Source organism: Lissotriton helveticus, chromosome 1_1 (genome assembly GCF_964261635.1).
Source record: "Lissotriton helveticus chromosome 1_1, aLisHel1.1, whole genome shotgun sequence".
Taxonomy (NCBI): Eukaryota; Metazoa; Chordata; class Amphibia; order Caudata; family Salamandridae; genus Lissotriton; species Lissotriton helveticus.
In genome coordinates, this window is record NC_136057.1 from 1,365,981,176 (window position 1) to 1,366,008,841 (window position 27,666).

Here is a 27,666-nt window from a genome sequence, read left to right on the forward strand (position 1 = left end):
TGCACTCAGCACTCAACAGCACTCAACAGCACTCAACTGCCCTATGCCCTCAACAGCACTCTGCCCTCAACAGCACACAGCACTCAACAGCACACAGCACTCAACAGCACACAGCACTCAACAGCACACAGCACTCTGCACTCAACAGCACACAACACTCAACAGCACACAGCACTCTGCACTCAACAGCACTCTGCACTCAACAGCACTCTGCACTCAACAGCACTCTGCACTCAACAGCACTCTGGCCTCAACAGCACTCTGGCCTCAACAGCACTCTGGCCTCAACAGCACTCTGGCCTCAACAGCACTCTGCCCTCAACAGCACTCTGCCCCCAACAGCACTCTGCCCCCAACAGCACTCTGCCCCCAACAGCACTCTGCCCCCAACAGCACTCTGCCCCCAACAGCACTCTGCCCCCAACAGCACTCTGCCCCCAACAGCACTCTGCCCCCAACAGCACTCTGCCCCCAACAGCACTCTGCCCCCAACATCACTCTGCCCTCAACAGCACTCTGCCCTCAACAGCACACAGCACTCATCAGCACCCAGCACATAACAGCACTCAACAGCACACAGCACTCAACAGCACACAGCACTCAACAGCACACAGCACTCAACAGCACTCTGGCCTCAACAGCACTCTGGCCTCAACAGCACTCTGGCCTCAACAGCACTCTGGCCTCAACAGCACTCTGCCCCCAACAGCACTCTGCCCCCAACAGCACTCTGCCCCCAACATCACTCTGCCCTCAACAGCACTCTGCCCTCAACAGCACACAGCACTCTTCAGCACCCAGCACATAACAGCACTCAACAGCACACAGCACTCAACAGCACACAGCACTCAACAGCACACAGCACTCTTCAGCACCCAGCACATAACAGCACTCAACAGCACACAGCACTCAACAGCACACAGCACTCAACAGCACACAGCACTCAACAGCACACAGCACTCAACAGCACACAACACTCAACAGCACACAGCACTCTGCCCTCAACAGCACTCATCAGCACCCAGCACATAACAGCACTCAACAGCACACAGCACTCAACAGCACACAGCACTCAACAGCACACAGCACTCAACAGCACACAGCACTCAACAGCACACAGCACTCAACAGCACACAGCACTCTGCCCTCAACAGCACTCTGCCCTCAACAGCACTCTGCCCTCAACAGCACTCTGCCCTCAACAGCACTCTGCCCTCAACAGCACTCTGCCCTCAACAGCACTCTGCCCTCAACAGCACACAACACTCAACTGCACACAGCACTCAACTGCACACAGCACTCAACAGCACACAGCACTCAACAGCACACAGCACTCTGCCCTCAACAGCACTCTGCCCTCAATAGCACTCTGCCCTCAATAGCACTCTGCCCTCAACAGCACTCTGCCCTCAACAGCACTCTGCCCACAACAGCACTCTGCCCACAACAGCACTCTGCCCACAACAGCACACAACACTCAACAGCACACAGCACTCAACAGCACACAGCACTCAACAGCACACAGCACTCTGCCCTCAACAGCACTCTGCCCTCAATAGCACTCTGCCCTCAACAGCACTCTGCACTCAACAGCACTCTGCCCACAACAGCACTCTGCCCACAACAGCACTCTGCCATCAACAGCACACAACACTCAACTGCACACAGCACTCAACAGCACACAGCACTCAACAGCACACAGCACTCAACAGCACACAGCACTCTGCCCTCAACAGCACTCTGCCCTCAACAACACTCTGCCCTCAATAGCACTCTGCCCTCAATAGCACTCTGCCCTCAATAGCACTCTGCCCTCAATAGCACTCTGCCCTCAACAGCACACAGCACTCAACAGCACACAGCACTCAACAGCACACAGCACTCAACAGCACACAGCACTCAACAGCACACAGCACTCAACAGCAACCAGCACTCAACAGCACACAGCACTCAACAGCACACAGCACTCAACAGCACACAGCACTCACACCCAACAGCACACATCACTCTGCACCCAACAGCACACATCACTCTGCACTCAACAGCACACAGCACTCTGCACTCAACAGCACACAGCACTCTGCACTCAACAGCACACAGCACTCTGCACTCAACAGCACTCTGCCCCCAACAGCACCGTAGCGCTGCTCTTTAACGTAAACGACAGACGGGTGCCGTGCACAGTATGTTCGCTTGGGAGCCTTGAGATTACCGGCTCAGGATTATCCCTCCTGGTAGGTTTTGCATATGCACCCTTTAAACACAGTGTTTAAAATATTGGGGGTTAAGAAGGGTCCTTCATTTCTCTCCGTTGGTTTGCGGTAGCCTCATTTACGTTCTGTTTACAGAGGTGGGGCTCCTCCTCCACATTGGATGTGGCTGCCTCATCCAGCACGTAATGTTTACAGAGGTGCCCCCTCCCGCGTTGCCTGTTGTCTGAGCCTTGATTTACACAGCACAGATGGCAGACACCATCGGAAGCAGTAGATCAGTGGAGGCTTGCGCGCGCACTCCCCTCTCGGAAACGCAAGTTACATGCATAATTAAATATCGTGTTAGCCTCGTTTTGCACAAGGTGCTTGTGAGGATGGGTCTTAACAGTTCGCATCTGTGTTGAGCTCTTGTATTTTGACTTCCCGAGTCACCTATACCAGGATTATACTTTGTGTTTCATATATTGTTTGTTTACGAATGCGCTGATTATCGTGGGCTAGACTTGTTTCCTGCAGATCATAATGTGTTCTGCTGTCATTTCTTTGGCCGCAATGTCAGTATAAACCTGGCTTGGAAACAGCACGCATATAGGCAATTCTGGCTGGTGAAAGGTAGCTGTCTAGTCATACCAGGCTTTTAGAAGAGATGGTTGGTTTATCATGCTCAAATTGTTTTCAGTGAGTGTTATCTTGCAACACATTATTTGGTACAATATGTATGCATTTGCAGAATGCATGAGGGTAGCTAAAGGGTTGCTGTGTGTTGCGAAGTGAAACCGATCCATACGTAATATTAATTTTACATTTCACCGGGGAAAGCACTATCATGGCACGCATTATTTGGAGAAGAAACAAATAAAATAATACTGTGAATACAATTAACAAAGGCACACTGTTGCCTGAAGTCGTACTTGAACGAAAGTGCACTGTGAAATTTTTTCAAGCTGCTTAACTAAAACGACTACGAAATAAAACAAAGGGAGCTGCGCGCTGAGCGCTGCTGAATGGTGAACGCGCCCGGACATCTGGATTCACTTAAGGAGGCACCCTGACAGCTCCTAATTATAATTAATGTACTTCTTTGCGCGAGCACGAACGAAATATGCCCAAAATGGCGGAACAAAACTACATTTACCCTATCACTTCAAGCCTATTAAAACGACAACACAACGAAGACGAATCACTGGCCAGATGACAGAACACGCTAAGGTATGTGTGGAATTTGTCTCGGCCAAAGCCCTAGGAGATACTTCTTTTTTTTCTTCTTTAACATTAGTTCTCTAACTCCTCCCACTTTCAGTGGGGAGGAGTCCGAGCCCTAAAAAACGAATTATTCAAATATTTGTACTCTTCACTTTTTGATTTTATGAAAAATTATATTTATATATATATATATGGCTGTCACAAAAATAATTTCATCAATATAAACAGAAAGTGACTTAAGTAAGTCAAGTGAAATAAAGTGACAACGTGATATCATAAGTGAAGAATGAAATAAACAGACATGAAAATGACACACATATATCCAATAATTCAATCAGAATCTGTGCTTTCACAATTCTGTATCACATGGTTCTCCTCAAAAACCCTAACAACGAAATATTTGGCATTGGGCCGAGGGAACTGGTGGACATGATCTGAAGGACCGTCGACATTTCAACCCAAGGTGTGTGCAGTTCAAGGGTCACGGCGGGTCTCCTCAGGGCAGAGAACATAGATGCGGACAGCCTATAGGGGGCAGAGTAATCCGACATGAGTGAGGTGAATTTCTTCATGATTATAGGTTAGAATAGTAGGTGCACTCACCAAATCATGATGTGGGTTATTATCACACGTATAGCTCAAAGTTGAGTACAATGTACGACCAAGAAAATTGGTACTAATGTTGAAAAGCGATCCCAATCTCAGCTGACTTCTGGAGTAAAGAAAGGTACAGGTAATGGGTTCCTCTCTTTGCAAAAAAAAAAATTAATGTTGCGCGAACAACGAAAAACAAGCATTTGCAATGCAATAGGTCTCGCATTTATGCGACTTTGACCTATTGGCATTTTAAATGACAATGTCTTATTTATGTTTTGGTTATTGAAACATAAATAAAAGGCATTGTTGTTTACAATGACAATAGCTTAAACTTGAGTACATGCGAGACCTATTGCATTGCAAATGCTTGTTAAGGTTCCTATGATAGTTAGTAAGGGCCAGTTTGAATTTGAATTTATCTGTCTCCAACTGGAATTTACCCCAAAAATTCAGTGTACCATTCTTCACTTTTTTCTTTTCGTGGTGTTGCCGAGCTGGTATGTCATAGGCGCCAGTCAATCTATCACCTCACTTAATGTTGTATTAAAAATCTTAAGTTTAGTGGAGCTATCCAAACGCTCATTAAAAACAGGGGGAGCGTAATTTTTTTTGAAAGACTCCGATGTTACTCTATTCCAACGTCTTTGAGGACCTCTCGCAGAACGTCCCGTCAGTAAGGGTCTGCAATTGCTCTGGATTTTAAATGGAATCATGAAATGATCTGACCATATTAGTGGATAGGCAGGATCAGCAACAATATGAGGAGATGTGGACAGTTTCTTCTGCAGCCTGATCCTTACAAGACTACTGTCGATAGCTGGCCTACAGAGACTGTCCATCCTCGCCATCAGCACAGCAGTCACCCCAGTCCTTTTGTGTCTGGAGATGGGGCTCAAGCAGACATTGTGCCGGGCACCAGGGGCACCACTCCACCCAGTCTTTCCCCCTGAACGGTCAGCCTCAAAAACCTTTTAGTTTGCCCTTATAAGCACCCAATCACCCTGCAGGAGGCAGGATCTGACATTTTCGTCTAGGGTGGCCGGCAATTATATTAGATCAGTTGGTCCTCCAGATTGTCCAGCAGCACTATCTATTCTGTGCCACTCCTTTTCAACCCACCTCAACTTTCTCCCAAGTCAGAGCTGCTTTTTGAGGGGTCCTATCCATCTTTCTGAAAGTGGTGCAGGTTCTTCTGGCCTATGGAGCCATAACAAAAAGGCCTGCCTTGGAAGTAAGGACATATTGTTACTCCTACTATTTCCTTGTTCTGAAGAAAGATTGAGTCTTTCGTCCTATTTTAGATCTTCGGAATGCCTTCCTGCAGAAGGACTAATTCAAAATACTTGCACTGGCCCAAGCTCTGTCTGTCCTGGATCCAAGTAAATGGATGGTTACCTTCGACCTGCAGGACATGTACTTTCATGTGCACATCCTGCAGTCCCACATACGTTCCCTTTGGTTCAAGGTGGCTCAGGAGCCATTTCAATTTGCTGTGCTCCACTTCTATCAAGCCAGTGCCCTTTCGGTGTTGACAAAAGTCATGGTGGTGATCGCTGCACATCTTCAGTCAGTTGTAGACCACCTCCAGATAGCGGTGCACATTTTGACATCGTTAGAGTTCTTGATCAATGACCCAAAGTCACTCCTTCTCAAAGGCTTCGTTCCTCCATCGTAACAAGCCCAGGACATTCATGCTATGATTGGCTTCGCTCCTGTATCTCTGAGGCTTCTTGCCCTCTGACCTCATGTATTCTCTTGTCCACTTCGCCTCGTGGCATATGCAACTCTCCAGTGGGATCTAAGGTCTCAGTGGATCCAGCACCAAGGGAACCTGTTAGACTTCATACAGGTTTCAAAGGAGAATTCACAAGATCTTCAGTGGTGGCTGCTCAACCGTAAACGGACCAGGACAGACCCCTCTGTCCCTTCCCCCACTCAGACCTGATGCTTGTGACAGATGTGTCTGGTGGGCTCTGGAGGTTATTTTGGAGAGTTGGTGACCAGAGGACTCTTGTCCCCATTCGGCATAGACGAGAGGACTCTTGTCCCCGGCGGCGGAGAAGAGAGGACTCTTGTTCCCGGCTGCGGAGAAGAGAGGACTCTTGTTCCCGGCGGCGGAGACGAGAGGACTCTTGTCCCCGGCAGCGGAGACAAGAGGACTCCTGTCCCCGGCGGCGGAGACGAGAGAACTCTTGACCCCAGTGGCGGAGACAAGAGGACTCTTGTCCCCGGTAGAGACAAGAGGACTCTTGTCCCTGGTGGAAACCAGAGGACTCTTGTCCCTGGCGGCAGAGACCAGAGGACTCTTGTCTCCCGCGTCAGAGACCAGAGGACTCTTGTCCCCGGCGTCAGAGACAAGAGGACTCTTGTCCCCGGTGTCGGAGACAAGAGGACTCTTGTCCCCGGCGGCGGAGACCAGAGGACTCTTGTCCCCGGCGGCGGAGACCAGAGGACTCTTGTCCCCGGCGGCGGAGACCAGAGGACTCTTGTCCCCGGCGGCAGAGACCAGAGGACTCTTGTCCCCTGGCGGCGGAGACCTGAGGGCTCTTGTCTCCGGCGGCAGAGACCAGAGGACTCTTGTCCCCCGGCGGCGGAGACCTGAGCGCTCTTGTCCCCGGCGGCGGAGACCAGAGGGCTCTTGTCCCCGGCGGCGGAGACCAGAAGGCGTCGAGAGGGCACTTCTCCCTGGTGGCAGAGACTAGAGCGCTCTTGTCCCCGCCGGCGGATACCAGAGGGCTCTGGTCCCCGCCGGCGGATACCAGAGGGCTCTTGTCCCCGGTGGCGGAGACCAGAGGGCTCTTGTCCCCGGCGGCGGAGGCCAGAGGGCTCTTGTCTCCGGCGGCGGAGGCCAGAGGGCTCTTGTCTCCGGCGGCGGAGGCCAGAGGGCTCTTGTCTCCGGCGGCGGAGACCAGAGGACTCTTGTCCCCGTCGGCGGAGACCAGAGGACTCTTGTCCCCGTCGGCGGAGACCAGAGGACTCTTGTCCCCGGTGGCGGATACCAGAGGGCTCTTGTCCCCGGCGGCGGAGACCAGAAGGCGACGAGAGGGCTCTTGTCCCTGGCGGCAGAGACCAGAGGGCTCTTGTCCCTGGCGGCGGAGACCAGAGGGCTCTTGTCCCTGGCGGCGGAGACCAGAGGGCTTCTGTCCCCGGCAGCGGAGATCAGAGGGCTGTTGTCGCCGGCGGCGGAGGCCAGAGGGCTCTTGTCCCCGGCGGCGGAGACCAGAGGACTCTAGTTCCCGGCGTAAACTCTGCTCCATATAAATCTGTTGGAGTTGCATGACATCTGCCTGCTGTTGAAGGCCTTACTGCCATCCATCAAGTTAAGGAGATTACAGGTTCTCACAGACAACACCACCACCATGTAGTACTCCAACAAGCTGGGCTGAATGGGGTCCTGTTCCAAGATGTGCTGCACCTCTGGAGTTTGGCTGGGGTGTCGATCATCTCCCTGATGTGCACCACCTGGCATGATCTTTAAACACTAGGGTGAACAAGCTCAGCCGGCGACAGCTGGCAGATCACTATTGGCAGGTGCAACCCGAGGTGGCAATGGATGACTTCTGAAACTGGGGAGAGCCCTGGCTTGATCTTCTCACCTGTCAAGAACGCACATAGCCAAAACATCTGCACGTTGGAGTTCCCAAGAACACTCTATCTCTAGTAGACATATACAGGCTACAGTGGAGCACTGGCCTCTTGTACGCCTTTCTGCCACTGCCTCTCCTGCCCCGATTTTTGAAGATCAAGAACGACAAGGCCCAAGTCATCCTAGCAGCTCTCGATTTGGCCAGGGATGTGCAGTACCTCAAATTACTGGGCATGAGCATTTGTCCTCCAATCGGACTACTGCTTTGGTGGATCTTTTGGCACAGTGGCAGGGCAGGGTTCTGCATCAAAGCCTGTTCAATCTGCACCACCATGTGTGGCGATTGAGCAGCACAAGTTAACTGTATGCAATCCACTTTGTGAGGATGTTGATGTGATCCTGGCACCTGTTTACACAAGGGACTGGGAAAAATGTGTGAAGTTCACAATGCAGATACCCTACAAGTCAACCTCTGAGATGTTTTTTGATTTTCTTTAAGGTCTTGCAGTGGATACCATTAAAGGTTATATGTCAGCCTTTTGTGTTTGCCAGAACAACTGTCCTTTTTTATATCATTTGTTGTGATGCAGTTCATTGAAGGTTTGACACACATCTCCCCTCCCCCACTGTTTGTGATGCCACAGTGGGCCCTTAATTTGGTCCTGACTTTACTCATGTGTTCCACCTTCTAGCCAGTGCTCAGCTGCTTATTGCCTCTTCTGACTGTTAAAACTGTCTTCTCACTGTGGTTACTACAGCTCATCGAGTGAGTGAGTGAGCTCCAAGCTCTCTCAGTGCAACCGTCTTATACCACCTTTTCCCCAGATGAAGTGGTGTTTGGGACCGGGCAGCTTTTTCCCCAAAAATCATTATCCTTTTCACGTTGGGCAATCCATCATCATCCCAAAGTTCTTTGCTCAGCCTCATCCTTCTAAAGAGGAGGATAGACTCCATTGATTGGACCCCAAATATCCTTAAGCTTTTACATTGATGGTACCAAAGACCATTGGGAGGATGAGCTACTTCTTGTGGGGTTTGTTGAAGTAAAGAAAGGAAAAGCAGTGTTGAAAAAGACTTTGTCCAGGTGAATAATCCTCTACATTAATCTCTGCTAGGCTCAGGCAAAACAGCACCCTCCGGGAGTACTCTAAGCCCTTCCACCTGGCCCAAGGCTGGTACCGTTGGCATGCAGAGTGCCTGTTATTAACATCTGCAAGGCTGCGAAGCAAGCGTTGGGGCACACGTTCACAGAGCACTACTGCCTTGACAACCAGGTCCAATGGGAAGGACAGTTCGCTCATTCAATCCTGCAGGACTTTGTGGTCTGAGCCTGCTCCACAGACCCTCCACCATGGGAGCTTTGATATCTATTCTAAAGCTGAGGGATCTGTGGTTAGAAGTATCCAGTTTAAAAAAAATAAGTTAATTACCGTCAGTAATCATCTTTCTGATAGATCCTCCATTTAACCGCAGATTCCTCACCACCCTCCCACCTCCCCATTCGGAGTAGTGGCCTCTGTTTTTTACCATTTAAAAAAGTCCCAAATTAGACATCTGCACGTTGGTACTTCCATTTGTTTTGTGCACTGAAAGTCATTAAAAATACGGGCATCAGTGCGTAGGTGTGATGCCTATATGTAGCTCCGTTCCATCAGTTTCTGAATGAGGTCAATGTAGAGCTGCATGATGCCACCTAGCAGAGTACGGAAGCACTATTGAAAAAACTACTGGATAAAGGGGCCCATGCATCAGACATTTTTGTCTTCACAAATGGGCCGAATCGCAGAATCGGCCTGTTTGCGAACGCAAAAAAGGCTTTTCAGATGCAGCAAACCCTATTTTGAGATTCGGTAACCTATTACCGAATTGCAAAATGGGTTTGAGTTTCGCTATGAGGAAGGGGCATGTTTAGGGTGTCCCTTCCTAATTCCGAATCGCATTGGTATGTAGGAATGTTTTGTGACCGAAATGCGGTTGCAAAACATTCGCATTTTACCACCTACTTTAAGTAGGTGGTAACCCATTTGCAAATGGGAAGGGGTCCCCAAGGGAACCTTTTCCCTTCGGGAATGTTTGATACATACTCTTAAAAAATGTAAAGAAAACTTTTCATTTTTGTTTTAGAAACACATCCTGTATTCCTTTAAAGAATACAGGCGGCATTAAAAACATTTTTTTATTTAAAAGCAATCACAGACATGTTGGTCTGCTGACCCCAGCAGGCTACCATCCCTGTGATTTTTGTGGTTCCTAAGGGGTCGCAAATTGTGACGTACCTCATTAATATTCATGAGGTAGGTAATTTGCGATCCCCTAGGGCTTCGCAAAAAGTGTTCAACACACTTTAATGCATGCCTTTTTGTGATTTCCTAAGTGTGAATTGCAAGGATTCAGAATTAGGAAATTGCCAAACGGTTTCTTCATGCATCTGGCCCTTAGTCTTGTGGCTGGAAAATATTTGAAAGGTGAGAAATCTGCAGTTAGAGTATCTACTTGAAATTGCGTTACCAGAAGGTAAGTAACTTGTTTCTTATTGTTAATGTCCAGTGTTGTTCTTTCTTGCTCATACGAAGGTGAAAGTGACCCTGTCGCAGAACCCATTATCTGTTAGCAAATGGGTAGTATATTCTAAAAGGGATGGTGGCGTCTTGTGCGCCCTTTCTACCAAACTGTGTGGGTGTATTTTGGGTCATAAGAGTTTGCTTATCAATGGATCAGGGGCTGTCCCATATATTTTTTCTGATGTTTAGATTTTTGGTGTGGATACAATTTTCCCAAAATGTGTGGATGTTTATTGAAACAAAAAGAGACAAATGTGCTTATATTACTTCGGGGTGCAACACAGTACTCTTTAGGCTGCGCCATTGGTCACATGGGTTCCACAGTGTGTGGTGTTGGTTCTACCTGTTTTTCTTGTGCTGCCTAGTTGCTTTTAATTTATTTATTATATTATAGTTGCATTTATGTACTACTTCATGCCCTGATGAGGTGCCTAATTAGTTTGTAGACCGGTAGCAGCACCCTACTCCATAGGAGTAATATAGATGAAGCGTGTGGCCTATTTGAGTAGTGTTTTGATGTGCGAGGAACAGAGTTGCGTCTTTCTCAAGGAGGAAGTGATTCTGAAAAGCACCAATGCAGTGTATACTTCGTGTAGCCTGCGGCTGCTGATGTAGTTCAACTCTCAGGTAGCCTTCCGAAGTGGTGTGACTATATTAGTCTTTTATTGTCAATGTAGTGAATCTAGTGTAGCATGTTTGGCGCTGATGTTATGACCTTACTACAGTCTTCGGTGCTCATATAGCAACTGTTGGTACCCAAAGTAGTGACTCGTATGTAGCTAGTCCGTAGAGCTACTTACTGTAGAGTGATTTGTTAAAATGGTCAGTTCTTAAGTTTGGTTCTCTTCTCTGGTGGCTATGACTTAGGACTGCAAGTTAATTCTAGCATAGACTAGTGATGCACCTCCTTATCATTGTGAAGAGCATTGTAGTCCACGAAGAAGGGTCTACATTAAGTAGTCTGCCAAGTACCTTGGAATCTGAGAGTTATATTCTCTTGAAGTGCCCTAGTATGAGTGTTCATGTGTGAAAGGTAAAGATGAATATACTTGCATCGTTGTATACATTATTTTTCGTGCATTGAGTAGACATGATGCTGCTCCAATGTTTTTTTGTCCTCTGATGGCTAGACCTGAAGTCCTACTCAGCACTTGTAGTGAGCGAAAGCTCATCACATGTGCAGGTGGTTAGCTACAGTCCAAAAGGATCCCCAAGGTTCAGCCTGTTGTCACCAGTTCTAGTTCGACAGTATAGCAGTAAATACACTGTGAGCCTCCTGGACTAGTAAATGGCCCAACATTCAGACCTTTCTTTTCAGTGTTACTCTTGACTCACTTGCTGAAAGACAATGAGACTGGTATAACTGCGGACAATTCTCATTTGCACTTTTTGGAACAAAAGTAATTTAGATGTTGCTTCCTTTAGTGAGACTAGAATTGTGTGGTGGATCAGTTCATTCGTTTTATGAACTGGGGTGGAGGAGCCACTGGATCTCTTTAGAATCCTAAATGGGGAGGACAGACCTCAGGAAGCAGGACCCACATGTCAGTGAGTTGTGCTGACATGCTGTCAGATTTGTGAGAGTTAAAGAAGTGGGCAGCAAAAGAACTCCCTGCTCATAAACACTGAAGCACTCACTGCCCAGCCAGCAGTGTTAAAGTGCTTCGTCTAGTCAAATCCTGGTGCATTGACTGCATTACAACATGTGCGAACTTAGGTTAACTCGATACAGTTAAGAGTGAATCGTTGTCAGAATTTTAAATGTGAGAAAAGCGCATTTGCAAAAAGGAGTGGCCCGGCATCCAATGGCAGCTGCTGGGTATTCCAAAAAATGTAGAAATGCATTTGGGGGGGGGGGGGGGAAGGAGCCACAGGAGGGGCGAAAGAGCTAAGAGGAGCACCTATGGGCGAAGACACAGCAGAAGAACCAACAGGGAGGGAGCGGGGATCAAAGGAAGCACTATTTGAGAAAAATAGGTTAGGGAGGGGTGGGAAATGGAGGCAGAAATACCGAGCACATGAGGGGGCAGACATTTGAATGGGTAAGCAGCACAAGAAGGAGAGAGAAAAGAAAACATATGCACTTCCACAAAGTGCTGCAAGAAAGAAAAAAAAAAGTTGCCTGAGCAGTGGAAGGATACAAGGTATCCAATCAAAAGGATTATATTGCTGGGGAGGGACAACCCCATTTGAGGAAGGAAAGCCACCAAATAAGAAGCAAACAGGTGAGTGACAAGAAAGTCAACCAGTGGTAAGAAGTGGACTGGCCCAACGGCCGTTGTAAGTTTTAGTATGGTCTACAAGAGGCCTTTCAGTAACGGGAAGCTAAAGGTTGTATATTGGAGAGGCCTAAAAATCAATATCGGGGAGAGAAACAGCATGTTAAAAGAAAGTCACCCAAGTTTTTGCATTCCATTGATAGGGATGTGGAAATTGTAAAGCCTGTTGTCTTGGACATTAAGTTTGGTGCCACAGATAACAAGCCTTCATATTCTTGGTCAAGTAAGCGAGGGCCAAATTGTGCAGCAGCTGAAAAAGGTGAAAATGAAAGAATAATGCCAATAACAGAGGTCTGACTCATTCGGCTTGGTCAGGCGAGTTATAATGAAGTAGTAGTGTGCCAGAGATCCTTTGAGCCGCATAATAGTCCTGTGTGGGGAGTGCATATTGGGAAGGGCCTTTCTTGTGGTGGGTTTAACAGCAGCAAGGCTAAGTCCCACTGTCCGTACCCCACACTAAAAACCATGAATTATCAGTGATGAGAAACAATATGATCTGAAAGAGACACGTTAATGATAGACTCCTTACCTTAGAATATCCCAAGGCGTCAGACTGGATCAGGAAAGTTTTGCTTAGCAGTACCCCTCCGCCGCTGGCGTCATATGCGCCGAGATGACGTCACGGAGACTACTTAGGCCCCACCCATGCGTGCTGGCGCCAGTTCTTTCTTTCTGGGCCAGTAAGCGCAGATCCGGTTAGAGCACGTACCCTAGTCATTTTTTGACTATCTTTTTTGAGACTTTTGTCTCGTGTTGGTTTTCTCTGGTGCTGGTAGGGACGCCTAGTTTTAAGTCTTGCGGGACCTGCCTTCGCAATATGTCGGTGGCGGACCCTCGTAACGTCTGTCTCTACTGCCTGGAGCGTGACCATGACTCCCGGTCCTGTCTGGACTGTAGGGTTATGGCCCCGAAGGCCCAGAGGGCACAACGCCGGAAGTTGTTTGAAGTTTGGCACTCGTCCCCGTGCCGTTCGAGATCCAGGGGTCGTTCCTCTGACCACTTGCGGAGCTGTCACCACCACTCCTCTTCTCCTTCGGATTCGGGTAAGAAACGGTACAAAAAGAATTCGAAGAAGCGTTTTCGCTCACCGGCGTCCCCCCGTCGGTCCCCGGATGCGGACGAGGGGGACAGGGGCTTGCCCCTGCGCCTCCTTTGAAGCCTGGGAGTCCCGCGGCCTACCGGCATTACCCGGGTCCGTCGGAGACTCCCGCACAAATGCAAGAATTCCTTACTGCCATGGACCAACGGTTTAGGCCCGTGTCTGGATCCTGCTGATCCGTCAACTCTTTCAGCGGATCCAGCCCCGGCGCCGCCAGCGGCTCCGGCCCCGGCGCCGCAGGATCCTGCGCCCCTGGCCTCGGGGCCAAGAGGTCCCATGCTGCCATCTGCTCCGCCGGCGGCGCCGCAGTGGATACGGCTGGTTCTGCCTCTGCCCCAGTTCCCAGCGGGATTTGTCCCCGCCTGGGATCCGAATTGGGAACCGGCGCCGGACCCGATTTTGTTCCTTCACCAGTCCTCGCCGAGGCGGAGGAGGATGACTGGGAAGAGTTTGAGGACTCGCTTGCTCGTCAGTGTGATTCGGAGCAGGACTGGGTGGATGATTTGGAGGAGGCCGGTGGCCTCAACGTCTCCTCTGATCCGGGGCTTTCCTCTACCCCGCCCACTATGGAGGAAGGCGCCTCGTATATGGTGGTGCTCCGTCGGGCTGCTGAGGTCCTTAACCTCGATATCCCCACCGTGACTCTGAAGACAAATCTCCTCACTGAGTTGCTCCAGCCAGCATCCACTTCATCGGAGCCGCTGCTGCCCTTTAACGATGCACTCACCGAAGTCTTGTTGGGCACTTGGTCTCTGTCCGCCAGGGGGGCCCCTGTGGATAAGAACGTCGCCAGGCGTCATCGCCTGGCGCCGGGTGATCCTGCCTTTCTGACCACTCATCCTACACCCGAAAGCCTGGTCATTCAGGCTTCTACGTCTCCGAGTGCCTTTCCCACGGCTCCGGCGGATAAGAACTCTTAAGAGATTGGAGCAGTTGGCAAGCAGTTTTTCTCTTTGGCTAGCTTAGGACTGCGGTCAGTGAACACCGCATGCCTTCTGGGCCGCTATTCCCATGCGGTGTGGGATTCCGTGGCTGAGGTGTTGCCTCGGTGCCCAGATGAGGTCCAGACTGTGCTGTCTCAGGCTGTGGCTGAGGGTAAGGACGCGGCTAGATTCGCCATTCATTATGGCTTGGACACCGCGGACTCCCTCGGTAGGGCAATTTCCATGACCGTGGCACTTCAGCGCCACGCCTGGCTGAGGTCCACTGGGTTCTCCCTGGACGATCAGAGCTCGCTCATGGACATGCCTTTTGACGGCACTCGCCTGTTTGGTGATAAGGCCGACACAGCACTGGAGCGTTTTAAGGACTCTCGAGCTACGGCCAAATCCTTGGGCCTTTCCACCGCGCGCCTGGCCACGTCCACGTTTCATTCCTTTCGTGGCCATGGCAGAGGCACCCCTGGTCGTTCGTTCAGTCAAAAGCCTGCGCAGAACCAGACTCAGCGTGCCCGGGGGCCGGCGTGAGGTTCAGTCCACCTCCGCCCCGCGACTTCTACCTCGAAGCCTTCCTAGTCTGAGCTTCGGGGCGCATCCCACGCCAGTGGGTGGCAGGATTCGCCATCACCTTCCCCATTGGCATTCAGTCACTTCCGACAAGTGGGTGTTGCAGCTCGCCTGGAGGGGCCACTCCTTCCCCTTCGAGTCTACCCCCCGGCCATGCCACCTCCATTCCAACCCATGTCGGGGGATCACTTTGCACTTCTCCACCAGGAAGTGACAGCCCTGTTGGCCAAGGGGGCCATCAAGCACATTCCTGGGCCAGAAATAGGACATGGTTGTTATTCCCACTACTTTCTGGTCTCCATGAAGGACAAAGGGGGCTTGTGCCTCATCTTGGACCCCAGGGACGTCAATTGCTTCCTCCGGAAGGAGAAGTTCAAGATGTTGGCTCTGGCTCAGGTCTTAGCTGCCCTCGACCTTGGAGACTGGATGGTAGCGTTGGACTTGCAGGACGCATATTTTCACATTCCCGTCCTGCCGGCCCACCAGCGTTACCTGTGGTTCACGGTAGGCCCGGAGCATTTTCAGTTTGCCGTGCTCCCCTTTGGCCTTACCAGTGCCCCTCGGGTGTTCACGAAAATGATGGCGGTGGGCGCAGCTCAGGGGTGTCAGTCTTCCCCTACCTCGATGACTGGTTGTTGAAGGCGGGCTCGCCCCAGGCAGTCGTCAACCACCTTCAGACTACGGCCGACCTCCTGCACTTGCTGGGGTTTTCCATCAATGTGCCGAAGTCTCACCTGAGTCCCTCTCAGAAGCTCCCCTTCATTGGAGCGGTTCTGGATTCGACGCAGTTTCAGGTCTATCCTCCCGAGCAGTGAGTCTGGGATATTCAGGCTATGATTCCGATCTTTCAGCCTCTATCCCGGGTTTGTCAGGATGACCCTCCTGCACCTGGGCCTGATGGCCTCCTGAATCCTGCTGGTACAACATGCCAGATGGCATATGCGGGCTCTGCAGTGGGACCTGAAGTTCCAGGGGGCACAGCATCAGTGCAACCTGTCCGATCACGTCCAGATCTCGGAGGGCACTGCACGACACTTGCAGTGGTGGCTTACGAATCACGATTGGGTCAATGGCAGATCCCTCTCCCTTCCCCCAACCGGAGGACACAGTAGTGATGGATGCGCCCCTCCTGGGATGGGGAGGCCACTTGGGAGAGGCAGAGATCAGAGGCATCTTGTCTCCGGCGGAGTCCCGGCTCCATATCAACCTCTTGGAGCTTCGGGCAATACGACTTGAACTGAAAGCATTCCTTCCCTCTGTCCGGGGAAGTGTAGTGCAGGTGTTCACGGACAACACCACCGCCATGTGGTACTGCACCAAACAGGGCTGGGTAGGGTCGTGGACTCTATGTCAGGAGGCTCTGCACGTCTGGACATGGCTGGAACATCAAGACATTACCTTGGTAGTTCACCACCTGGTAGGTTCTCTGAACGTACTCAGCTGCGGGTGCTTGATGGATCACAAATGGCGTCTGAACGCGGACATGGCACAAGGTCTCTTTCTGCAGTGGTGAGAGCCTTGGTTAGATCTATCTGCCACCAAAGAGAAAGCGCAATGTCATCAGTTCTGCGCGTTGGAATTTCCAAGGCGGCACTCGCTTGGTGATGCTTTTCGTGGCGATTGGAGCTGCGGTCTGTTGTACGCCTTTCTGCCTATACCACTTCTGCCCAGAGTGCTGAAGAAGATCAGGTGCGACCGGGCCCAGGTCATTATTGTGGCTCCGGATTGGGCACGAAGATACTGGTATCCCAAGCTACTCAATATGGCGATCGATCCCCCGATCCGACTGGCTCTATGGGAGGATCTTCTGTCGCAGTAGCAGGGGACGGTCCTTCACCCGAACCTGTCCAGCCTCCACCTCCATGCGTGGAGATTGAGCGGCGACAGTTGACAGTTTTCGATCTTCCTTTCGAAGTCTGTGATGTCATTCTGGCAGCCAGGCGTCCCTCCACGAAAACGGTATACGCCTGCAGGTGGAACAAGTTTGTGGCATGGTGCACAGATAAGTCTGTGGATCCCCTTTCTGCCCCTCTTTCCGAAGTTCTTCTGTTCCTTCTCTCCTTGGCCCAGCAGTGCTCTGCTCCGGGCACTATCAAAGGTTATCTTTCGGCCATCTCGGCCTTTCTACGGGTTCCAGATCAGCCTTCTCTTTTTAAGTCCCCGGTTGTTAACCGTTTTCTGAAAGGCATTACGCACACATTTCCTCCCGTGCCGTTCATCATGCCTCAATAGGACTTATACCTTGTCTTGACATATCTGATGTGCGCTCCCTTCGAGCCCCTTCATAACTGTCCTTTGCGTCTTCTTACTCTCAAGACGGCTTTCCTGGTAGCGATCACCTCTGCCAGAAGAGTGAGTGAGCTCCAGGCTCTTTCTTCCAAACCTCCTTTCCTTTCTGTTCATTCGGACAAGGTGGTTTTAAGGACACGTCCTTCTTTCTTGTCAAAGGTTGTCACGCTCTTCCACATCGGACAGACCATCACTTTGCCCACCTTCTTTCCACCTCCGCATCCTTCAAAAGAAGAAGAGAGGCTCCACCGCCTAGACCCAAAATGTGCACTCTCGTTCTATATGAAGCGCACACAACAGTTCCGGGTGGCTGACCAGCTCTTTGTTGGCTACATGGGCGCCAAAAAAGGTTGGGCCGTGCACAAACGGACAATCTCTCGGTGGGTCGGTCTGTGCATCAAGGCCTGTTATTCGTTGGCTAAGAAGGGCCCTCCTGTGGGGCTGTGTGCCCATTTCACCAGGGCAACTGCAGTAACTACTGTCTTGGGACGCGGCGTTCCCTTGCAGGACATTTGTCAGGCAGTAACGTGGGCCTCGCTGCACACCTTTACCAAGCATTACTGCCTTGACAGTCAAGTCCGGAGAGAGGGCTTCTTTGGCCGTTCTGTTCTCCGTGACTTTCTGGTGTAATCTTGTTCGCAGACCCACCACCGGGGTTGATATTACCGGGGTATCTATTCTAAGGTAAGGAATCAGATGCACAAGTTACTACTTGTGTAACGATATATCTGTAAGAGACATTAGTTAGTGATAGATTACTTACCGCCCCTCCCATCCTCCCCGTTCTGCAAACTGATCACTAGGGTTAACGTAATCCCTTTCAGGGCCCTAGTTTTCCTATGCACCAGTGGTCAGTACCTTGCATGGCTCTGCTTTCCTGTCACGGAAAGTTGTGTAGAGAACTGACGCAAGCACGCATGGGTGGCGCCTAAGTAGTCTCTGTGATGTCATCTTGGCGCATACGACGCCAGCGACGGATGCGGAGCCGCAGGACGCCACCTACTGACGCGGAGGGGTACTGCTAAGCAAAACTTTCCGGATCCAGTCTGACGCCTGGGGATATTCTAAGGTAAGGAATCTATCACTAACTGCTGTCTCTTACAGATATATCGTTATACAAGTAGTAACTTGTGCATCGAGAGTTTGTTGGAAAATGTTAGCTCATGGATCTGGATGAACCAGGAAGGATTTGTGAGGATTAATGGATTTCTCTTTCACCTCCGTAACTAGTTGGGATGTAGATGATGATTAAGTTGGCGTGACACATCAATGAGGATGTGGTACTGTATAGAAGCATGATTTGCATTTGCATGCCAGGGAAAGGCTTTTAGCTCAGGCATATTTGGTGGCCTGTTCACCTCAAGGCTGATCTCTTTATAAATATGTTGGTAATGGGTAGGAGGCAAGGTTATGTCTGTGGTGGCATTATGAATTGCCTCTCTAGCATGGGAAAAGTGTTTGACACAATGAAATGAGCTGTGCTTTTCTGGATTTATTCTGTATTATACTTCTACCTTAGTAGGCTAGTGTGCCTACTTCAGAGCTGCAATGTGTTGGTCCCAGGTTCAGTTCCAAGTAAGACAAATTTCAGCGGTTTATCCTTCAAATGTCGGTACACTGACTACAGTTGAGCTGAGTTGCCATAATGCTTGGTATCCACAATACTTTTAAGCAACAAGGTTGCCATGAAATGCTGTAAAACATGGTATTACTTGATAATAAAGCATTGCTAAATGTTTTTCTGTTTACGCAGTACTAACTCCTCTTTCACTATGTCCATGCTCCAACAGGAGATGGAGTCCCAGATGCAGCGGATGAAAACTGAATTAAAGAGGTAAGTACTTGAGTTTATTTTGACTCTATACCGACAACCACTTGCCCTGCTCTTCCCTAATTCTCTGCGCTTTACAGCGTGAGCCTGGTGTTTCATGCTTCAGACATCCCTGGGGCTGACTTGTCTTCCCTACACATTCCCAGCGTACCATGCCATATGAAAAGAAAACTTGAGGTTTGGGATGGGAGCCTAGATACCATTCTGCCGAGTTAACTGGATATCAAGAAGTTTTTTTGTATCAGTGTGTCAGAAGCGCAACTCATCAGCTAAGTCTAACAGCTCTACACTACAAGATATGTTTCAAGTCGGAGGTTTGACAATGCTGTGATTCTTTGGAATATGCCAAGTCTCTGCACAGTCACCCAGCCTTCTGTCCTCCAGTGCTAGGAGAGAATTCCACGGAGATGATACGTTTCTTTGAGATAAAGCTGCACAGCTTTCAAACTTTTTATTGACAGACTTACTTACAAAGGCCTTAAAGTAAATCACTTCAGGAGAGTCACAAAACGGTAGCCAAGTATAAACCGGTACGGACAAACACAAGGAAAGGTTTGTTCTCCTTGTTGCAACATTGCAGAGGATGTTCAGAATCACCTCTGATCTAGGATGAAGTAAAAATTGCAAGAGAAGCGTGACCACTCTTTCAGAGGGGCTAGTCCGCCACTTTGTTACTGGGTAGGTTGCAGTGCTGATCCTGGTATGGTCTTTGTGCTCCGACATGGGGGACTTGTAAGTGTCCTCCCCTGCGTCAAACCTTCGGTGTTGCATGATTAGCCTCTCCCGTCCCTCTGTACCCAAGACACATTTTAGCCTTTAACTGCCTATTATTATTAGGTCATTTGATTCTGTTATATTATGTGAATTTGTAGAGCTAGAGTGCAGCTGTTCACCCATGAGGGTATCCAGGCACTGAGTAGGGCAGGACTGAGGAGCAGATCATGCCTGTTTTGTCTAGAAAAGCCATGTCTTGAGTTTCCTTTGGAGGTCCATGAGGAGGGGGAAGTTCTGAGGTGTTTCCAGAGGTAGTTTCAGGTCTGGCTGCGAGGCATGAGAAAGAGCGTCATCTGCTTCTGGTCGTCTCGATGTGAGGGAGATGTACTCTTGCCTTGTACGTAGATAGAAAGTGTCTGGTGGGTTGGTAGAAATTGAGGCTGTGCTTGGGGTAAGCTGGACTGGTGTTGTGGAGCTTTGTAGGCGTGGGTAAGGAGCTTGAACTTACATCTTTCCTGGACTGGGAGCCAGTGGAGATTGTTGAGGTGTGGAGAGATGTGGATTTTCAGGATGAGTCTGACGGCCGCGTTCTGGGTGGTTTGGAGTCGGCGTAGGACATGGGCTGGGATTTTGATGTAGAGGATGTTTCTGTAATCATTTCTACTAGTGATAAGAGCCTGCGCGACCATTCAGCTGGTGTTCCATGGGAGCTACTTGAAAATATTGCGTAGCATTCACAGGATGTAGAAGCATCATTGAGGAGACTGCGATGATCTGTCTGCTCATGGAGAAGTTGGTGTCCTGATGATCCTGAGGTTCTTGGCATGGTCCTCAGGGATGGGTGGGGGGGAGCAAGTTCATAGGGCCACCAAGAGGAGTCCCAGGGCGACTGGTTGTTGCCAAAGATTAAGACTTCAGTTTTGTCTGTGTTGAGTTGGAGGCAGTTGTTTTTCATCCACGCAGCGACATTGCTCATGCAGTTGGCAAAGTGTGCTTTGGTGGTGCTGGTTGAGGCTGTAAGGGAGAGCATGAGCTGTGTGTTGTCAGCGTAGGACACTATGTTGATGCCATGGGCTCTGACGGTGTCGGCGACAGGCATCATGTAGACGTTGAAGAGTGTTGGGCTGAGGGATGCCACGAATGAGTGTTTTGTTTTCTGAGGTATTGGGGGGGGGGGGGTCTAACTCGTTAAGTTCTTTCCGTGAGTAAGAAGAATATCCACTTGAGGGCCGGTCTGCAGATACCCAAGTGCGGAAGCTTTCTGATGAATGACTTGTGGGAGTCCATATCAAAAGCTGCGGAGAGGTCAAGGAAGATGAGTTGAGAATGCTTCTGAGGTCATCAGCGACTGCAATGAGGGCTGTCTCTGTGCTGTGGTGCGAAAGCTTGATTGAGAGTGGTCTTGGAGTTGATGAAGTACTAGGTGGTCTGCGAGTTGGGTATTGATGACTTTCTCAATGACTTTAGCTGGAAAAGGCAGGAATGAGATGGGTCTGTAGCTGCTGAGGATGATGGGGTAAGCCACTGTTTTCTTCAATAGGGCGTTGACTTCTGCATTCTTCCAGCAAGACGGGGCGGTGGCAGTGGTTATGGAGGTGTTGATGATAGCGGTTAGTGCGAGGGAGATGATGGTTCTTCCAATGTTGCATATGAAGTGGGGGCATGGACCTGAGTGGGCTCCTGAGTGGATGGTATAAATCAAGGGGATGGGTTCTTAGTTCAAGAGGGACTTCCAGGTGCTTAGCTGCTGTTTGACGATGGAGGTGTCCGTCTGGTCAGGGGAGTTCATATCAGTATGCTGTGGGTTGAATGTGTTGTAGATCTTGGCAATCTCCTGTTCGAAGAAGTTTAAGAGGTCTTTGTAGAGTGCTTGAGATGAGATTATGTTGTTGCCAGCTGCAGGATTGGAGAACTCCTTGACGATGATGAAGAGCTCTTTGCCGTTGTTGGAGCTGGCTTCAAGTCTGAGAGTTAGGGAATTTTTCTTTGTGCCTCATAGTGTCACTTTTGGAATCTTTCTTACCTGTCTTGATATGTTGGGACGGTTCCTGGCTTTGGTTTTTGTTAGTCCTGGTTTGTCTGTGATATGGGCCACCCTTTCTGGTAGCCACGGTGCTGCCGACAGTGAGATGCCTGAGCAGCCAGTGCCTTCCAGAAGGAGTCCAAAAAGGAAAAAAAAACATAGGGAAAAGCCTCAGATGACGAGAAGACTCCAGAAACGAAAAGGAAGGGGAAGATAAGGATCAAGGAAAACGCAAAAAGGAACAAAGGAGTGCCAACGGAATGAAAGGAACACCAAAACTAGAGCAAGGGCACCAACAGGAGCGAGGACACACCAGCAGGAACAAGGAGTGTTGCAACGCAAGGAAGGAAAAGGTTCTTCCCCTTTTATACTCAAGAACAGGAAGTGATAAACTGGAAGTGACAAAACAGGATGAAAGCCGTTGCCATCTTGGATAGGGAAAGGAATGAAGAGCAGAATAGGAAGGTCACCATGCTAGGAAGGTAAAACAACCTCCCACCAAGGCCTTCTGGGAGCATGACTGTAGAGGAGTGGAAGGAAATAATCAAGAGTGCCCAAGGGAGGTGATTTATAGGATGCCACCATGGTAAAGGTAAGTGCAAGTGCCCCCAAAGGAATATCATAGGAAGCTGCAGTCCCAATCTGGGAGCTGCGGTATTCCTAAGGCGCTATTAAACAACCAATGGGCCGTCACACAAGTATGCGGCGTGCCCGCCCGATGTAAAAAGGCAGTAGACAAATGGCAATAGCGGGCCACCATGTTGCACTGCGACACGCTTGAGGAGGAGAGAGGGGCGTCGTGGTCTGCACAACGGCCCATAAAAGGAAACAGGCAGCGTCGCGGGTCGCGATTCAGCCCGCAGCGCAACACATAGTTGTTGGTAGTAGCGGTTGGGGGCAGCTTTGTATGTGGATATTGCCTTGGTGTTTCTGTTGAGTCTTCATTTTTCTTTTCTAGTTGTTTGCAGTGGCGCTTGGACTCCCTGAGGTCGTTTGTTTACCAGCTGGGTCGTTTCTAGGTCTTGTTTCTGGTGGGGCCGATGCAGTTGGCGCTGTCAGAAAGCCATTTATTGAAGACCTTGGTGTCTACATCGAGGTTCCCGGTGTGGTTAGGGGGACATCCCTGTAGGGTCGTGGTCCATTTTTTTCCGGATATTTTGCCCCAGTGTCTGGATGGTGCTTTAGATTTTTTGGGTGGGCTGGCTTAGCCTGGTATCTTGAAATGTATGATGTAGTGGTTGGACCATGTGAGCAGGGTTGTGTGGATCCTGTTGTTGGAGGAGAAAATAGGGTCCAGGTGGTGGACTGCTCTGTGGGTTTGTCTTTGGACGAGTTGGTTGAGTCCGTGGTTGCTGAGGCTGTCGAGGAGGTTCGTAAAGTTAGGGTTTGTGGTGTCTTGAGGGTAGAAATTGAGGATTTAGTTGGTTGATCTGATGGAGAGGGGTGCGACAAAGTCTGCGATGTGATTGTAGAATTCTGGCAGGGGATGATAGGCAAGGGTTCCCTTAAGGGTGGCATTGTAGTTCATTGGTATTTTGAAGCGGAGGTGTTTCATGAGGTTGTCTGAGTCTGTGGAGTTGGTGCAATCAATCGTGCTTTTGTTGATGATCACAAGTCCTCCGCCTGGTTTGTGGGTTTGGTCCTAGTGTATGATTTTGTAGGTGGCCAGGTTGGCTGCACCGATGTCCAGGTTGAAGGCTGGGTTGAGCCATGTTTCGGTCAGGAAGAAGAGATCGGGTGTATTGCTCTTAAGGAGGTCCCAGATTTTGGTGCAGTGTTTCACAGAGGAATCGGTCTTTGAGGAGGATGGCAAGCAGTTGGTGCAGGGTGGTGGCGTGCCTCGGTTGGTTGGAGGTGTCAGCGTCTGAGGTGTCGCATTTGAAATTGCAATAGATGCAGTAGAAAAGTACTACCCTGGTGCTTGGGGATGCGTGGTAGCATGTTTGCCGGTGTGTGCTATTGAGGTCATGGAGGATAGCGGAGGAGTAGTGGTGCTGTTAATTGGCTATGGTGGCAGCTGTGGTTGTGGTGTTGTGTTGGATGGTCATGGGGGCCAGGGTTCCTGGCGCAGGGCACAGGCGGGCTGCATCAAGTAGGCTCTGGGGTGGGCAAGGCGTCTATTGGCGGGAAGAAGGGTGAGCAGAAAAAGAACAGGGCGGGAAAAGCCGGGTCACATGGTCAGAATGTGGCAACTGCAACACGCTAGAACAAGCAGGAACTGGAGGCCACTGGTATATGGCAAGCTTGGTGCCCAGGTGTCTACTATGTAAAAGGGGGGAGGGGGTTGCTGTCTATTTCTCACCAACAACAATGACCAGAAATGGAAAGGTAGAAGCCACAGAATACCAGTCGCTAGGTACAGTTTTGCAACAAACTCAACCATAATACACATATAGCATTGAGATTGACAAAAGCTTGTCTCGCCTACAGTGGAGGTATAAGGAAATAAGTAACAGCCAAGAAGAGGTGAATTAAAGACTGAAGCAGTGAAACAAAGGCAGAGCTAACAGAGTAGAAAAGTATACCAAGACGAATAAATGCAGAGTGTGGTAATATTAAAAGAAGCAGAGAATGTTTTGCATGTGTGTTCTTTCAGTTAGGCAGCCTTAAGTAGAGCCTCCAGCTTTTTGGTAGATGTTCTCGTTGCATCTTCCATTTTGTTTTTGTCTCCATAAAATACTGATCAATGTTTTTGTTGGAGAGTTTTATTGAGGGTTGGATTACATGTGAAAAATCAAACTGAAATAATACGTACAGGAAAAGTTAATTCTCAGTCATTGATAATGATGCTCAAAATACAGTATTGTAAGAGCTGGTAGTTCATTGTGGAGACAATTTAGAATGAGATAAGAAAATGTTTTGTACACAATTTAATAAGAGTTGGGAGGTCATTTTAAGTGACAACTTAGAATGAGGAAGAAATGTGATATGGAGGGTATCGGACAACAAATTTGAGATTGTTTGCGGTTTAAGGTATATAATTCATTTGGGTGAATCCTTTATTATAAAGTGGACTGTGGTGAGTGAGATTGTATCACAAAATCTGATAGAGACTACTAGCCGCAGATTCCTTAACGAAGAATTATCCCCAGGCGTGAGACTGGATCCAGAAAACTTTTTTGCCACAGCATACCTGCGCGCCTAGGGGATGGCACCACGTGACTCTGCCCTGACGTCGTCCGCGTTCGTGACATCAGCGAGGATACACAAGTTCCACCCCGGCGCTCCTACATCAGTTTTTTCTCTTTTCCGCGTGCAACGCGGATCCGGATTGTGTCCTCGCCTGTTTTTATGCCTTCCTTTCTTTTTCACTCTTTGGCGTTAGTGAAACAGTGTGCGAATGCCTTCGGGCTTCGAAGTTGTGTACCTCTTGTGCACGTCCCATGTCGGCGACTGACCCTCACCCGATGTGCATGTGGTGCTTGGGCGACCCAGTCTGCCTTTCCTTCCACCCTTCTACTCAAGGCTCTCTTCCACGGGTGGCTTTTCCGTCCTTGCCTGTGGTGTTAATCCCTCCGTCTCAGGAGGCCCGGTGGTTGGATTCGTGGGGGCGTAATGTCTTCGCTTCTTCTAGTGCTGCCTTGCGGGCGCTTAACACTTTGTGTGTTGGGCAGGGCTACTTCCAGCCTGTGGGACTCTGTGGAGTTCCTTCCTTCTCATGTCTCCCATGAGGGTGCCTGTGTTGATCTGCGGAGTCATGTGTTGGATGGTAGGGAGTTGGCCGCGTTTATTCTTCCTGCAGGCTTGGATGTTGCCGATGCTCTCGGCCGTGCTAAGGCCACTTTTGTGGCTCTCCGTCGCCATTCTTGGCTATGTGACATTGTTTTTCCTGAAAGTATTTGAGAGCGTCTGGTTGACCTGCCCTTTGACGGGGTCATTCTGTTTAACACTCATGCAGACTCTGCCATTCAGCGTCGTCTTACTGGGCTCTGTCCCCCTCCTCCTTCTTAGTAGGTTGGTTTGTTGATCCTCTGGGTCTTTGTGGGAGGTGTTATCCTACTTGCTCCTAGAATCTGGTGTTGGAGTGACCGTTTCACTTTCTGTGTGGTTTGCTGTGCACTCGGGGTCCCTTGTTTGGCCCACCCCTTCAGTTGGCTGCTGGTTCAGCCCCTTTTTGGCAAGAGTGTACTTTTTGGCTGCTTACTAAGCCTTCTATGGTTTCTGCCGCAGGTTTTAAAGTTTTGTTCTCTGATGCAGGATTTTCCTCCCTAATAGTGGTTCCCATAATTTCTATGGGACGTGTCCTACCCTATGTGGGGTACTTGTTGCTATTGTATAGCTCTGTCTTTCGCTGGGAGGGTGTGGACTCCCCTTGTGGATTCCGCGCCTTTCCTGCTGTTGCTGTATTCAGCTGGTGCAGCTTCTTGGTCTTGCCTGGGTGTGGCTTGTCATCTATGGCGTTGTGCTGCGGTGCTTTTGCCTTTTTGCCCACCGTTTGGTTTGGCCCTCTGTCTGGTGTTCCAGAAGGGATTCTTTCCTGTGTTGACGGCTTGGTCCGTCCTACTTGTTTCTCCTCTTATTTTCCGTCTAATCGCACTTCTGCGTGAATCGGTTCTGTCCGTAGGGGTCTCCTTCTAGGGGTCGTTCGGGATTGTTTCGGGCCTTGCCTTTGTCTGAGCCCGGCGTAGTCTGGGTATTCAGTTTGGTAGCGCTTGTCAGCGACCGGCTGCGTCTGCCTGCTCCTCTGGTCTACGGCTGGGGGCCTTGGTGTGGCCTTGGCGCTCCTGCTTCTTGTTCTGCTGGAGCCTTGTGAGACTACGTCTTCCTTTCGCACCTGCCCTTATTGCCTGAGGCGCCGTTCTGTCTTGGCTGTCTACTTTAAGCTGTGATAGGTTCGGCTGCCCTCTTTACTGTATGTGTTTCCGACGGAGGCCTTTGTCCTCATTTCTACCTCTTCTCCTTGGAGTCTTGGGGTAGTTCTCTTCCCCGGTAATCCTCTGCGCTGCCTGTACCTCTGGGGCTTCTGGCGGGGTCTCTAATACCTTGACTGGGCTTGGGGTGCACTGACCCCCTTTTTCCGCTTTGTCCATGCCTCCTTCTGCTTGGTGGGGGCTGGGCGGCCTCTCTTGTCTGATTAACACATCCCCTGAAGGGTCGGTGTTCCTCCAAGTGGGCGAGGCCTCTTCTGCTTGGGATGGGGGGACTGGGCTTTCTCCCTGTCCCTATGACTCATCCCCTGTTGGGGCCCTGTGTTGCTCAGACTGGGGGGATTCTCTCACAGACCCTCCTTTCCCTTGGGTATGGATAGGGTATCTTTTCTATGTTAAGGAATCTGCGGTTAGTAGTCTCTATCAGATGTATGAGTTACTTACCTTCGTTAACGATGTATTCGGTAGAGGCAATTCTAGCCACAGATTCTTTCAAGACCCGCCCTTCCTCCCCGCTCTGCAAGGACCCTTTTTGGTCTTCTGCACTCGCCTGCCTCCGGGTGTTTGTCATCTGCGAGTGCCCTTTTCTTACTCCCTCCCTAGGGGGATGCTCGCCTTGTTGTTTGCTCCATTCCTTCCTTTCTGGTGATTGGTTGATGAATTTATGGGTACTTCTGCGCCCCTGTACCTTGGTCTCCATTGTGGGGTTCGCTCGTGCCCTTCTTCCTTTTGTTGCTTGTACTTCTGACCCTTTTGCAGTCCTAGGGGTTGAGGTCCCTTGGCTGGGTCTCGACCCTTAGTACTTTTCAGGAGACTCTCTCCCTGCTGGTGTTGTCTGGGGATGAATTGTTGTTGCTCTTCCGTTCTGGCCTTGGTGCCCTTCTATGTTCCGGGCAGT

The 27,666-nt window shown here is 49.9% G+C and overlaps 1 protein-coding gene across 1 annotated transcript in view; it reads left to right on the forward strand.

Annotated features, from left to right (window-relative positions):
- Positions 1-27,666, forward strand: part of SUN2 (Sad1 and UNC84 domain containing 2) — a 131,268-nt gene that overhangs the window by 76,137 nt on the left and 27,465 nt on the right. Inside the window, exon 11 of the mRNA XM_078650227.1 lies at positions 19,123-19,166. Coding sequence (XP_078506353.1) covers positions 19,123-19,166 — 44 coding nt within the window. The remainder of the gene's footprint in view (positions 1-19,122; positions 19,167-27,666) is intronic.